Raw genomic sequence first — 14,898 nt, 5'->3', positions numbered from 1 at the left:
GAGCTTTTATTGGTCTACTTACTCTAAATGTCTTTATGTTGCTAATTATTTTCATTTCATTATAGTTTACAGGCACTAGACCTTTTGCAAAACCCCACCTAGTACCTTAACCATAGTAAATAATAGCAAATAAAACAACACAGACATGATTCAAACTTCCCCAGAAGAAGGGAAGTTTATTTAGGACGCTGATATGAAGGCTCTTTTGATACTATTTAATTTCCTATCTGTGGCTGAATCGGCTCTAAGTGAAGAGAATTAAAAACACACTGTTCTTATCTTTAGCTGGGGAAAAGTCCGAAGTTTCAGCTGGTTGAAAACTATTTCAGAACCGTCAAGGTTATCTCACCTTTCTTTGGGGGCATCCCTAGATCATTACCTCTCTGCGATCAACTCGACTAATTTTGGACAAGACACTAATCCTCTGAAGTCTCAGAGGGTTAGATTACACCAGCCTGTGCTTCCCAATCTTGTCCACACCACAGAGCACAAAATACGGTATTGCAGGACACTGAGATAAACGGAGGAGGCGGTACAGCACACCTGGAACCCACTGGCCGCCGTGCGTCCTCGCACAACGTGTAGACGCTCTCAAGGAGCGCTCCAGTCCGGAGGTTCGTTCCTACTGATGCGCCATAGACGTCTATTACATAGGACGAAGGGGGACTCCCACTGTTTCTGGAGTCAGCGGCCTTTCCCTTCTTGTAAAAAAGGAAATCTTTATTCCGTACGCGGACCAAGGCGTAAAAAAGCACGACGGCCGCGAACCACGCAAATAAGCAAAAAATCGAAGTACCGCACTCAACCAGCGCGCTCTCGGCTGGTCTTACGTCTCTTCCCAGCAGGCTGCGGGAGTCACCGCGAGACTTCATCAACTCTCGCGAGATTTATCGGCAGCCATCTTCTTGGGGGTGCTAGGAGCCGGGAAGACCCCCCGAATCGTTCCCATTGAGCTGCCCTTCGTCTTCGCTTTCTTCACTTTTGCCTGTTCTGCGTTGCCGACACCACCTTATCCCAAGGCTGAGTGAGAGCTCGGATCTAGGCGTGTGTCGCCCTCCCGGTCCAAGAAGATTTGCTCGGGTGGAGGGAAGGGGGAGAGCCCGGGCAAACCGTTGCTGCCTCGGCCGGGGTCCGGGGACGGGGAGCTCCTGGCACCCCGTGGATTCGCGGCCTGCGACGGTACCCGCAGAGCTGTTCGCCGATCGGGGCTCGCGGGAACCTGCCACCGGCGCCTCCCACCGCGGCCCACGCGGGCGGCGCGCGGAGGAGGGGGCGGGGGCAGCGGCGGCTGTAGCGGCAGCGACCTGGGCGGGCGGAGGAGTGTGACGGGCCTCGGGGCCGCTGTGGATGGTTTCTAAAATGATCATTGAAAACTTCGAGGCACTCAAGTCCTGGCTCAGCAAGACTCTCGAGCCCATGTGAGTATCCGGGGGCTATCTCCTTGCAGGGATGGAAGTGGGAGATAGGCGGGCGCAGTTCCCGAAGTGCCTGTGATGGAGGCCGAAGCGGTGAACAGAGATCCCAGGGTTTTGTGTTTTTTTTCTTTTCCACCCTCGCTTCCAGGTTCAGGATACTCCAGAGAGCCTGAGCTGATCTTTATCTTACCGCTGAGTTGGTCCTTGAACTGATACCTTCTTTTCTTGTTTTCCCGTTATATATAGACCGACTCCAACCTACACACACATTTGATGAGGGCCACCAAATCGGTTTCTTTTCTTTTAGTGAATCCGAGCCTTACCTCTTGCCCAGACTATTTTACCTTGTTTCTTTAAATGAAGTGAATGGCCCTTATTAGGGATTAGGGCAGTTCTAATGTAAGCCACTCACGTTTTACCTAAATACAGTCCCGGAAAGAAAGGCCACGTTTCCCATGTGCTATCTGGCTCACCCGCACCTCTCTTAACTGATTGAAGATGTAACAGGTGCTAAGGTGCCCAGTAAGATTCCTTTTTCCTACTTACACGTTTGTTAGCTTGGAGAGGAGGAAGAAAATGTTATTTATCCATATGGGATGTTTGGCAGTTTTAAGTGGGATGCTGTAGATGGACTGTGGGGAGGGGGTGTTCAGAGTGCTGGAATGTTTTATACTGGAAAAAATAGTGTTTTAAGGATTTATCTTTTAATACATACAAAATATTTTGGGCCAGGTGCTTTATCAAAGTTAGTTGATTTACAATAAACAAAATGAAAAAGGGAAAATCCATTCATCTAATCAGTTTATTAAGCGCCTGCTGTATATTGTGGGAGGCTTTGGTGACAGAGCTTTTAAATTCCAAAGTTGAGAACACAGTGATAGATGAGTATTAAAGAAATAAGATAACTTCAGATTAAAATAGCAGTGGTGGTTGTAATAGTAGAGGGTCATATAAAAGACTGATTAGAAGGTCTCTCACAGGAGGTAGCATCTGAGCAACACTTAAGGAGGAGAAGGAACCATCTGTGTCAAAGTCTGGAGAAAGACTGTTCCTTACAGAAGGAACAGCAAGTGCAAAGGCCCTGTGGCAGATGATTACAGTGTGTTCCAGGAAGAGAAGGAAGGTAACTGTGGCTGCAAGGAACATTGTGATGGGGGAGAGAATGGAATAACATGAGGTTGGAGAATTAGGCAGGGGCCACATTATTTTGGTTCTTTGAGGCCATGGTCAAGAGCTAGGATCTTATTTAAAATACAGTGAGACCTTAGATAATTTAAAGCAGGCAGGGACTGATTTGATTTTGTTTTAATTCTGCTCGCTTTGTGGAGATTAAGGGGGCAAGAATGAAAGTAGACTATTCTGAAGGGCATTGTAGGCAGAAATGTAGGTCATTTATATTATAGTGATAGTGGAGACAGAACGAAATATGTCTTATAAGTAGATCTGATAGAACTTGCTAATGGATTGGATGTGGGAGGTGAGGGAAAGGGACATCAGGGATAATGACTAAGAAGTTAGCCTAAACAGCTAGATGGATGATAATAGAGAAGGCTGGGAGAGAACAGGTTGAGGGGAGGTGGAAAGGTACTTGGTGTTTGTTACACATCCAAGTTAGATATTTAAGAGGTGGTTGGGTTGAGTCTAGAACTTGGGCAGGACTAGAGAAAGTTAGAGTCATGCAGAGAGTATTTGAAACCATAGAATTGTGGGAGATTTCCTAGTAAGAATATGTTGATAGGTAAGAAAGGAGGGCCCACATCTGAGGTAGAAGACTGAGATTTATGTTACTAATGAAAAATATATGGCAAGAGAGGCGAGTTGTCAACTTGATGGGATGCTGCAGAGTGGATGAAAAAGGTGGAGGCAGATAAATGGTCCTTAAGTTTGGAAAGGTAGAAGTCATTGGTGACCTTAGCAAAATAGTTTTATTGAAGTGAGGTGGTCCAGATAGAAGCCTTATTTCAGTGGATGGAGAGAGAGCGTGCAACAGTGGTTGTAGTGATTTAGAGGACAAACTCCGGAGTCACAATGACTGGCTTTGAATATTGCCTCTGCCACTTACCAGCTGTATAATATTGGGTAGATTACTTAACTCAGTGCCTCCCGTTTCCTCATCTGTATGGGGAAATAATGAGTATATATTAAGACTCTTTAGACACTGCCTGGTTTGTAATTAGCGCTCAATAAGTATTAGGTGAACAGAAAACGTAAAAAAAAGATTTGAGTTTAAATAGCACTCCTTTTTAAAAAAATTTTTCTGAGTTGACACAATGTTACATTAGCTACAGTTATACAACGGAGTGGTTTAACATCTCTATGTTATGCTATAACCTAAAAGAGAATTATTTATAGTTATGTAGTGTGTATGCTTGTGACTTTTATTCAGTTTTAATAAAGCATGTTTCAGATATCATAGCCTACTTAGATGACTGTAGCACTGCAGTCATTACTGTTAGGATAAATAAGGCTGCTAGTACAGCCTAGACAGTGGTAGGAATTGGGATTGGTCCTTTCATAATGTATATTGCTGTGGTAAAATTGAGCCTTTATCCAAGTTCCTGTCCCTTTCATTGCATTTCAGGTGTGTTCTCAATGACTTAAAGCTGATTCCAATTGTTTAAGACTTGTGGTTTCTAACCTTGGGTTTGTGAAGCTTTAAGATGTGTTATCTAAAGGGATTTTTTGCTTTACTTTAAAAGTATAATTGCCAAATAGCACCTATTTGAAGGAGTAACATTTGAAGGACCAAGGGTAGGATATAACTCAAAACTTGTATGAACTTTCTAGCTACTTGTGCTAGTAAAGTATCTCATGGTTTTGGACTTCCCCTGCATTTTGAATATGTTAATTCAGCAAACATTGAGTACTTAATCTGTACTGAGCAGTGTGTTAGATATTGGGAATATTGGGAAACAAGCTGCAATAACTATCTTCATATTGTTTACCATTTAGCAGGGAAGACAGATGTTGAACAAGTAATTATAAGACCTTTGATTATTATGAAGTCCAGAATGCTGTCAAAATGTGTTTGGAAGGTCAGGAAAGGCTTTTGCTGGTATAACATTTGATCTTAGCTTAAAAGAATGAGTAGCAGTTTGCTAGGACAAAAGGGTGGGAGAGCTGTGAAAGCATTCTAGGTTTTGAAGAACAGATTGTATGAAAGCCCTAAAATGAAAGAAAAAGAAGTGTCTTGGGGGAAATGAAATTTTTGAAAAAAGAGCAAAGTGAGGAATAACATTGGATACCTCCAGAGGGAGGAGCTGGATCATTCAAGACTTTGTTGAGTCATGTTAAGGATTTTGGATATTAATTGAAGGATAGTGGGAAGCCAGTGAAGGGTTTTAGGGCAGGAGAGTTTTCAGATTGACATAAAAACAAATGAAAACCCAGCCTGGTTGCAGTGTTTTGGCATGAAATGAAAGTCGGTAAATCTGCTTGTTACTTGATTATAAGGTCTGTCGATGTGTCAGGGCTCTGGGTTTTGTGGGGTTTTTTTCCCCATAAATTATTGAAAATGTAGTTGTTAAAATTGGCATCTTGAAATACTTAAGATTGATATTTTGTTCTCTCAAACATTTGCTTAGTCATACTTGCTATAATAAAATGAAATTAGATGTTGGTCTTTTCTTTAACATTCTTTTTGCTAATGTGAAGTCCTGGAAAAACACGACTTTTAAGCTTTTTTGTTGTTCAATTTTTCTGTTTTTGTTTTCTAAACAGAAAAGGTTTTCTGCTGTATTTTGAAACTTTTTATGAGTTTACACATCACTAAATGTGATAACTTAATAAAATCATGGACTATTTTAGCTGGAGGGAAACTTCAAAGTCAAATTTGAAAAAACTCCTTAATTTTTCAGAAAATGGAGAGGCAGATAGACTGGAGGGAAACTTCAAAGTCAAATTTGAAAAAACTCCTTAATTTTTCAGAAAATGGAGAGGCAGATAGACTTAATGATGTGCCCAGATTTTGTGAGGTTAGTAGTAAACAACAGAATGCATAGTTTTGTGCTCCTGCTGCTATGTAGTGGTGTGGCGGTAATGTGTAGTGGAAAGAAGCCAAGTTTTGTAACCATATAAACTAATGTTCACATCTAATTCCTGCCACTTATTAACTGAGTAATCTAGGCAAATGAACCTCCCCTTTCCTTATTGGTATAATAGGGGGAATTATGCTTAGATACTTTTGTAGTTGAAAGATTTGAGACGCATTTTTTTAAAAGATTTTTAAATTAATTCATTTAGAGAGCCACGCCCCAAGAGAGAGTGCGCAGGGTGGGGGGAGGGAGAGGGAGAAAGAGAATCTTAAGCTGACTCCCTGCTGAGCTTGGAACCCTGCAGGCTCATCTCACACCCTGGGATCATGACCTGAGCCACCAAGAGTTGGATGCTTCACCAACTGAGCCACCCAGCGGCCCCTGAGTCACATTTTTAGGAGCCTAGCCCTTCCCTCCCTCCTTAAATACTGCTTGATTAAACATAAATGGGTTACATTACTTGCTCCTGTTAACTCTTATCACTACCACTGCTGCTGCCACTACCACCTGCATTTGTATGCATTGTTGAAAGTTTTGTATTACTTCCAAGTTCTGAGAGTTGGATTGTTACCTCCGTTTTGCAAGTGATGACACTGAGGCACAAATTTAAGGTACTTGTTCAGAGTCACACAGCTAGCCATAGCATGTGACTAGACAGTAATTTAAACTCCTGCTTTTTTGCCTCTAGAGCCATGTTTTTAATTTACTACCACACAAGATAGTGTATTCTGCCCTATTACCGTGTGCACTTTTTTACTATTACATTTTCATAATACGAGCTGCAGTTATAAAGGAATAAAGTTCGAAAGCATCATGGTTATCAGTGCTTTACAGTTTAAGAAAGAAACTTTTTCACAGTTTTTGTAGTCTCTTTCTCCCTTCACCCACACTTGTTAACTATACCTTTCTCACCACATTAAAGTTATTTTTGTTCCTGTTTTACAGGAAGAATTGAAAGGTGATCTTTTCACTGCTGAACTTTATTCCTGTTTCCCTTCTTTGATCTTTCTCTTTTTACAGACTCCTTTTGGCATAAAAAGTAAATTTCCTAGTCCTTAAGGAAGAAAAACTCAGCAACAATAGCAGCAAAAATAAAACAAAAAATAAAATCATACTTTTCTTCCAGTCATTTTCATGCTAGCTTTTTTCACTAGTAAATCTAGAAATAGTAGTCAGTCTTTAATTTTTCACTCCTTTGTCCCCAACCATTTAGTTCTTAATCCTTTGTCATATAGTTTCTTCTTTCTTATACACAAAATTGCTTACCTCAGTGTTACCAATGAATTTATTAAATGTAGAGATTTTATATAAATTTTATATGTCCTATATGTATAACATAAAGCAGTGTTGATGCTGCCTTTTTTTTTTTAACTTCTTATATCTTGAATCCCTAATACTTTGCTTCTCTTTCTTCTCAAATCAGCTCTGTCCTTTTTAGTTCATTTTCTTGCCTTTTAATTATGTTTTTTTCAAATTCTGTTTCCATGCCTTTTTTTCCCCTCAACTACTTCTACTCCTGTCACCTCATTCACATTCATTCCCATGGATAGTTTCCATTATAATCTGTTCCAGTGGTTCTTAAAAACGTGTGTGTGTGTTTGTGTGTGTTTTGGAGTCTTTGAAAGTTTGATTAAAGACTTCCTTCCTTAGGATATTGCATATATATAAATTTGCATTGAATTTCAGAGTTTTTCCAAGAGAACCTCTGGTCTCTACATTATTTTTCACATATGTATGTTTAGACTTAACCTCTCTTCAAAGCCTTAAGCTCTTATTCCAGTTGCTAGCTGTATATCTACCTGGTTCTCCCATATGAACTTCAAACTACATTTCTGAAAGTAAATGTTCTCTGAATTTACTAATTTGCATTTCATTTCCTCAAATTTTCCAGGCTTGAAATTTTATTTTTTTAGCTTTTCCTCCCTTCATCCTCCCCCTTCAGTTAATCATTGGGTTCTATCTCTTTCTTTTAATAATTCTTACTAATGACATTGCTCAGTAGGGGGCCTCACATTCCTTATTTAAACCCTTACAGTTTTTTTTCTCCCTTCTAGTTCCATCCTGGATGCCCAACCTTGTTTATATCCTTTGATTTGATCAAAATCTTTAGCACTCTTAAATAAATTGCATACATTTTGACTTAGCTTTCAAAATGTATAATCTGCTTATCTTTCTAGTTTTATCTTCCCATTTTTTTTTTTGAGTCTTAATTTCAGCAAAGCTGAACTTTTTTCTGTATCACATTGTTTATCCTGTCCTCTTTTCCCAACTTTCAGAGGGTAACATTCATTGAGTGCTTATCATATCGTAATCATTGTGTATTCATTGAATGTGATCTAGATTCTGTTACTTCAATTTTAAATATGAGGAAATTGAGTCATAGGCAGATTAAGTAATGTGGTTCATTCATAGCTAATAAATAATGGAGAAAGGATTCAAAACAAGACATTTGATTTCAGAGCTTTGTTGTGCGCTATAATATACTGCCTTTCTCCATTTCCTTTATATATGTTGAAATCAAAGGTCAAGGATGATTCCAGTTCTTCCAGAATGTTATTTATGATCCATCCATCTGGAAGGAGTGACATGACTCTTCTCTCCTAGCACTAGTTTGCATCAGTTATGACATTCATCACTTGCATACTTGTTTAGTCATTAATTCTCATTCATTTTATCTTCATTATTAGAATCTCAGGTCCTTGAAAGTAGACTCCAAATCATAGATTTAACTGTCTTCCTGTTGTATACAGCACCCAGCACATGCCTTGTGTGTGGTATATTAAATGCACTGGTTGAAATTTCTAGTTTATGTAACCATAAACTAAGCAGAGAGAAGTGTAAACTCTAAAATCTACCGTACTGTAATGAGAATTTTATTTCAGAGCAACAGATATGTGAGCAATTTGAAAAGTCACTAATCTCTGGGTCTCTTTCTCTTTATTTTTACTTCATAGGACCTTCAGATTATGTAAAGCTTAAGTGATTTTTTTTTAGGGGGAAAGGACACTGAAAAATATTAATAACATTTACTCAAAGTATTTTTGAATTCTGTTATGTGCAAGCTGCTGGCCTCCATGGACCTGCTGAGAAAAGAATGCCAAATGATAATTCTAGTCTGATGAATTTTACAGCTGGTAGAAGAGTTTTTCTATAATTAATTATTGGTTAAAATATTTTTCATTACCTTCTTCATCCCTTTAACTTTTGTTGAGTTGACTCTCATTACCACATTTTACTGCTGCAACCTTATTTGTCTTTTTCATCTGAGTGCTGAGTAGTTAAAATGGATTTAGCATTTTCTGTATGTTTTAGCATATCCTTGTCTTTGGCTTACAATAGTTCCCAAATTATTTTGTATGCATATAAATCAAAAGACAGAGATACTATTATGAGCAAAACAGAAAGTAAGGTATTCCAGTGTTTGGTGTCTACACATCAAGAGTGACTAATTCAAGCTTGAGCTAAAAAGCTTCTAGGAATATTTTTTTCTTCCTCCTGCTTCCTTAGTCCCAGAGGATAGAGAATGAGAGAAATGAGTGGATGGTATAAGCCCTTCCTACCAAACTTAGTCACTTACTTACTCCCACTACCTCATTTCTGTGGAAAAATCCTTTTCAATCTACAAATAGTAACTTCTCAAACAGGTGAAAGTTTACTTTTAACTTGGGGTCATATTTAGTATTGTGTGTTTGTATGAAACAATGGAATTCGCTTGAGATCTGTTACTCAGTGATTCTTCCTGAGATATTTTACCAACACACAAGCAAATATGTTTATGTATTCTTTCTCCTCTTTACATAATTGATATCATACTTGGATGTCCACATAATACATGAAAGTGTTGTCTTTTTTATTAAGGTTACATAGTATTTTAATGTAATGGATATACCATAATTTAACCATCTGTATTGATGAATGGGACAAAAAGTACTACAGTGTATATATTTATTACATGACACACCCGTGTATACCCATCACTTTGATTCTGCTGTTAATATTTTAGTGTACTTGCCCCTACCCTTCTTTGATGTATTTTAAAGTAAATTGCAGATGTTAGTGAACTTACCCCTAAGGATTTATGCCTATCATTAGAGTTCAGTATTTATAGTTTTTTAAAAAAGTTTGATATAATCTGTATACAATGGTGTACACAGATCTTCACTTGATCTTAGCCAAAAGGCCGAGAAGTGATAATAGTGTACACAGATCTTAAAGTGTATCCTTTGATGAGTTTTGACAAATGTGTACATCTTTGTAACTCAATTCCCTGTCAAAATAAAGAACACTCCCACCATTCTGGAAAGCTTTCTCATTCCCCTTCCTGTGCTACCATTTACCCATAGAAATAAGCACTGTTCTGATTTTTTCCCAGTGTATATTAGCTTTGCCTGTTATGGAACTTCATATAAATGAAATTTTAGAGTAGGTGCTCTTTTGAGTAGGACTTCTTTTTACTTCTGAAAAATGTTCTTTTTTTTTTTTTTAAGATTTTATTTATTTATTTGACAGAGAGAGACACAGCGAGAGAGAGAGCACAAGCAGGGGGAGTGGGAGAGGGAGAAGCAGGCTTCCGGCTGAGCAGGGAGCCCGATGCGGGGCTCGATCCCAGGACCCTGGGATCATGACCTGAGCTGAAGGCAGATGCTTAACCGACTGAGCCACCCAGGAGCCCCTCTGAAAGTGTTCTTGAGATTTATCCATATTGTTGCATATATCTGTAGTTTGGTCCTTTTTACTGCTGAGTAGTATTCCATTGTCAAATGCATGCTATATAGTTTTAATAATGCCGGTGCTATTTTTTTTTTTTTTTAGTATCGACTAGTTAATTTAACACAATTTTTCTTTTTCTTTTTAATTGAAAATAATACATACTTGTTTTAATAAAAACTCAAATAGTATAGAAATATAAACCAAAAGTGAGTCTTCCTAACCCCCTTCTTGATCCCCATATGTAAATACAGAATTGTATATTTATAAAAATAAACATACATGTTCTATGTTTATGTAGGTATATGCAGTTGACCCTTAAATATCACTGGTTTAAATTGCACGGGTCCACTTATACATGAATGTTTTACCATACTGTGAATGTATTTTCCTAATAACTATTAATATTTTCTTTTATCTAGCTTTATTGTAAAAATACAATATATAATTATATATAACATACAAAATGTGTGTTAATTGACCGTTTATATTGTTGGTAAGGTTTCTGGTCAACAGGCTAGTAGGGTTTAAGATTTGGGGGAGTCAGAAGTTATACACAGATTTTTGATTATGTGGGAGTTGTCACCCTTAACCCTTGTACTGTTCCAGGTTCAACTGTAATTTTTTAACATAGACAGGATCATGTTGTTCATATGTTACTGACATGGGTAACAGACACTCTACATATCCTTCCATACTATTCTTTAGTTTCCTGTTCTTCCCAGTGGCTCCATAGTATTACATTATGTGAATATACTATATAATTTATTTTAATAGTGCTTAAGACATGGGCATTACTTTGTAGAAAAAAAAAATTAGCTTATTTTCTTTAAGTATTAAATACCTGCACATAGTTACAAGAAAGAAAACTTGCCAGAAGGCTTTGAAATGAAAAGTTAAAGTCCTTCACACTTTTCACCCTAGCACTTTTAATATTAATATGTAGTCTTTATACCTTTAAAATGTCTGATTCCGGGCGCCTGGGTGGCTCAGTTGGTTAAGCGACTGCCTTCGGCTCAGGTCATGATCCTGGAGTCCCGGGATCGAGTCCCGCATCAGGCTCCCTGCTCAGCGAGGAGCCTGCTTCTCCCTCTGACCCTCCCCCCTCTCATGTACTCTCTCTCTCTCTCTCTCTCATTCTCGCTCTCTCAAATATAAAAAAAAAAATAAGTAAATCTTAAAAAATTAAAATGTCTGATTCCAGTTTTGAGTAGCTCTACCATAGTTTACTAAATCATATTTTTACTTGTAATTTAGTTCGTTTCCTAGGGTTTTTTTTTTTTTTTTTTTACTTTATAAATAACTGCAGTGAACATCTTGCCATATGTAGTTTCTTTTTCTCTAACTTTTCCTTCTTTCCTTCCTTTCCCTCCCTCTCATTCTCTCTCCATTTCTCTTCCTCCCCTTCCCTTCTCTTTTTTGCTTCTCCTTCTCTTCCCACCCCCTCCCAGTTCTCATTAGAGAGGAATTACTTTCCAGATGTCAGCTAATACTGCTGTTGGAGGCCTTTTTAACATTAAAAGATGTGTGTTTGAAAGCTCAGCCAGGTGTGCTTTTGGTGGTGATTGTTCAATAAATCCAGTAGTTCAGATAAACTTGTTTTTTGAAGTCATGTTTGAGGGCGTTGTGGCAAGTAATTTCTCTAGTGTTCTTGTCTCAGAGAGCCATTTAAAAAGTGACAGAAGGAGAGATAGTAGTATGTCAGTATAAATTCTGGTCTGTTTTTGACTTTATAACTTTCTGCATCCTGCTATTCTGACACTCCCTGATGCTTTGCCCACATTCTCCAATTATTAATTTTCCATTGCTGACTGGCAATTTAAAAGTTATGAAAAAGCATTTCTACAAGTTTAAGATTTATACAAATCTTAAAGTTACCAAAAGTGAAAAATACTTGATTACAGATTCTACATATAAGCATTAAAATACGCTGTTCAGCAGATCATTTGTTGCTCTTTGTAATATAGTTTTTTTAGTTGAATAAATTTGCGAGTAACATTGTGTAAGTTTAACGTGTAAAGTGTGTCACTTTAATTCATTTATGTATCTTAATATGATTGTCGATACAGTGATATTTATCACATAATTATAGTACAATATTATTGTCAGTGTCTGTAATACTGTGAATTAGGTCTCCATGGCCTATTTACTACTCATTACAAGTTGTACCCTTAAACACCATGACGCCTGTCTCCCCCCCCGTCCCTGGTAGCCACCATTTTACTCTGTTTTTCACAGATTGAAGTTTTTTTAGATTTCACATGTAAGTGATTCATACAGTACTTATCCTTCTCTGTCTGATTTATCTTGCTTAGCATAATGTGCTGAAGGTCCATCTTTTTTTTTTCACAAAAGGAAAGGTATCTTCCTTTCTTGTGACTGAATAATATTCCATTGTATTTATGTACCACATCTTTTTTATCCATTTATGTGTTGATGGGCATTTGGGTTGTTTTAGATCTTGCTGTTGTGAATAATGCTGTGATAAACATGGAAATTCATATATCTCATTAAAATCTTGTTTTCATTTCCTTTGGGTACATACCCAGAAGTGGAATTGTTCACTGAATGATAGATCTTTTAAAAATTTTTGAGGAACCTCCATGTTGTTTTTTTTTTTAGTGGCTGGGCCACTTTTTGTTCCCACCAACAATATATGAGGGTTCTCTCTTCACTACATCCTCACCAGCATCTTTTGTTTCTTGTCTTGATGGTAGCTATTCTAACAGGTGTGAGGCAGTATCTCCTTGTTGTTTTGATTTGCATTTCCCTGATGATTCATGATATTTAACATCTTTTCATGTGTCTCTTGACCATTTTGATGTCCTCTGGGGAAGTGGCTATTTAGTTCTCATTTTTTTAATTGGAATCTTTGCTTTTGTTTGTTTTTGAGTTGGTGGAGTTTTTATATCCTTTGGATATTAACCCCTTCCAATTTATGGTTTACAAAAATCTCCCTTTCTGCGGGTTGTCTTTCATTTTGTTGACGGATTTGTTTGCTCTACAGAAGCTTTTAGTTTGATGTAGTCCCACTTGTTTTTGCTTTTATTGCTTTTGCTTTTGGTGTCCGCTTCAAAAACTCACTGCCATACCTATGTCAAGGAGTTTACTACCAGTTTTCTTTAAGACCTTTGTTTCAGGTCTCTTAGGTTTAAGTCTTTAATCTATTTTGAGTTAGTTTTTGTATATGGTATAAGATTTTGGTCCAGTTTTAGTTTTTTGCTTATGACTTTCCAAATTTCACAACATTTATTGAAGAGACTATAGACTATGCTTTCCCCATTGTAAATTCTTTGTTATAAATTGACCATGTTTACATGGGTTTATTTTTGGGCTCTGTTCTGTTTTACTGATCTGTGTCTGTTTTTATGCCAATACCACACTTTTAATTACCTTGTAATATAGTTTGAAATCAGGCAGTATGGTGCCTCTGGCTTTGTTCTTTTATAAGATTGCTTTGACTATTCAGGGTCTTTTGTGGTTCCATACAACTCTTAGAATTGCTTGTTCTATTTATCTGAAAAATACTATTGAAATTTTGATCAGGATTGCACTGAATCTTTAGATTGCTTTGAGCAATGATGGACAATTTCACAATATTAATTCCTCTGCTCCATAAACATGGGATGTTTTTCCGTTTGTTTGTTTCTTTGATTTCTTTCACAGTCTTGTAGTTTTTGTTGTACAGATCTTTCATTTGCTTAAATTTATTCCTAGGTATTTTATTATTTTTGGTGCTATTGTGAAAGGGATAGTTTTCTTTATTTTTCAGTGTTTCATCATCAGTATAAGGCAATGCAACTGACTTCTGTATGTTGATTTTGTATTCTGCAGCTTTACTGCAGTCATTGATTAGTTCCAAAAGCTTTTTGGTTGAACCTTTGGGTTGTTTTTTTTTTTTTTTTAATAAAATCATGTCATTGGGAAATAGTTGTACTTTTTACTTTCCAATTTGGATGCCTCTTATTCTTTTGACTAGCCTAATTGCTCTATCAAGGACTTCTAGTTCTATATTGAATAGGAGAGATGAGAGTGGGCATCATTGTCTTATTCCTGATCTTAGAAGAAAAGCTTTCAGTTTTTCTCCATTGTGTATAATGTGAGCTGTGAGTTTGTCCTATATGATAGCCTTTATTGTGTTGAGGTATGGCTCTACTCTGTCGGTTAAGGTTTTTTATTATGAAGGGATGTTGTATATTGTCAAATGTTTTTTCTACATCTGTTGAGATGATCGTATGATTTTCATCTTTCATTTTATTGATATGATGTCTTACATTTGTTGATTTGCATATTTTGAACCATTCTTCCATCCCAGGGATAAATCCCATTTGGTTGTGATGTATAATCCCTTTAATGTGTTCCTGAATTTGGTTTGCTAATATTTTGTTGGGATTTTTTGCATATGTATTCATTAGGGATATTGGTCTGTAGTTTTTTTGTGGTATTCTTACCTGGTTTTGGTGTCAGGGTAATGCTAGCCTCATAAAAGAAGTCAGGAAGTGTTCCCTCCTCGTTATTTTGGAAGACTATGAGGATGATTGATTGGGGTTAATTCTTCTTTAGATGCATCATAGACTTCTTCACTGAAGCCATCAAGTACTGGCATTTTCTTATGTTGGGAGTTTTTGATTACTGATTCAATCTCTTTACTAATTATTGGTCTGTTCACATTTTCTATTTCTTCTTGATTCAGTTTTGGTAGGCTGTGTGTTTCTAAGGATGTATACATTTCATCTAGTTTA

At 37.3% G+C, this 14,898-nt stretch overlaps 1 protein-coding gene across 20 annotated transcripts in view; it reads left to right on the top strand.

The window, feature by feature from the left end:
- The first annotated feature begins 903 nt into the window (after nucleotides 1–903).
- RBM26 (RNA binding motif protein 26) overlaps nucleotides 904–14,898 on the top strand; it is a 90,637-nt gene continuing 76,642 nt past the window's right edge. For 10 of the 20 annotated variants that reach the window (XR_014143840.1, XR_014143836.1, XR_014143838.1 and 7 more), the window contains exon 1: nucleotides 906–1,418. Coding sequence is in view for 8 of the 20 variants with exons in the window: in XM_081815090.1 (XP_081671216.1) it covers nucleotides 1,348–1,418 (71 nt within the window). In the remaining 12 variants the exon portion in view is untranslated. Of the gene's footprint in view, nucleotides 1,419–14,898 lie in introns of all 20 variants that reach the window. The other 10 variants (XM_081815093.1, XM_031030579.2, XM_081815091.1 and 7 more) reach the window with 3 other exon arrangements.

This window comes from Leptonychotes weddellii, chromosome 3, assembly GCF_054177405.1.
Source record: "Leptonychotes weddellii isolate Sample4059 chromosome 3, ASM5417740v2, whole genome shotgun sequence".
Lineage (NCBI taxonomy): Eukaryota > Metazoa > Chordata > Mammalia > Carnivora > Phocidae > Leptonychotes > Leptonychotes weddellii.
Note: the sequence above shows the minus strand (reverse complement) of the source record. Positions and strands in the feature narration are given on the sequence as shown.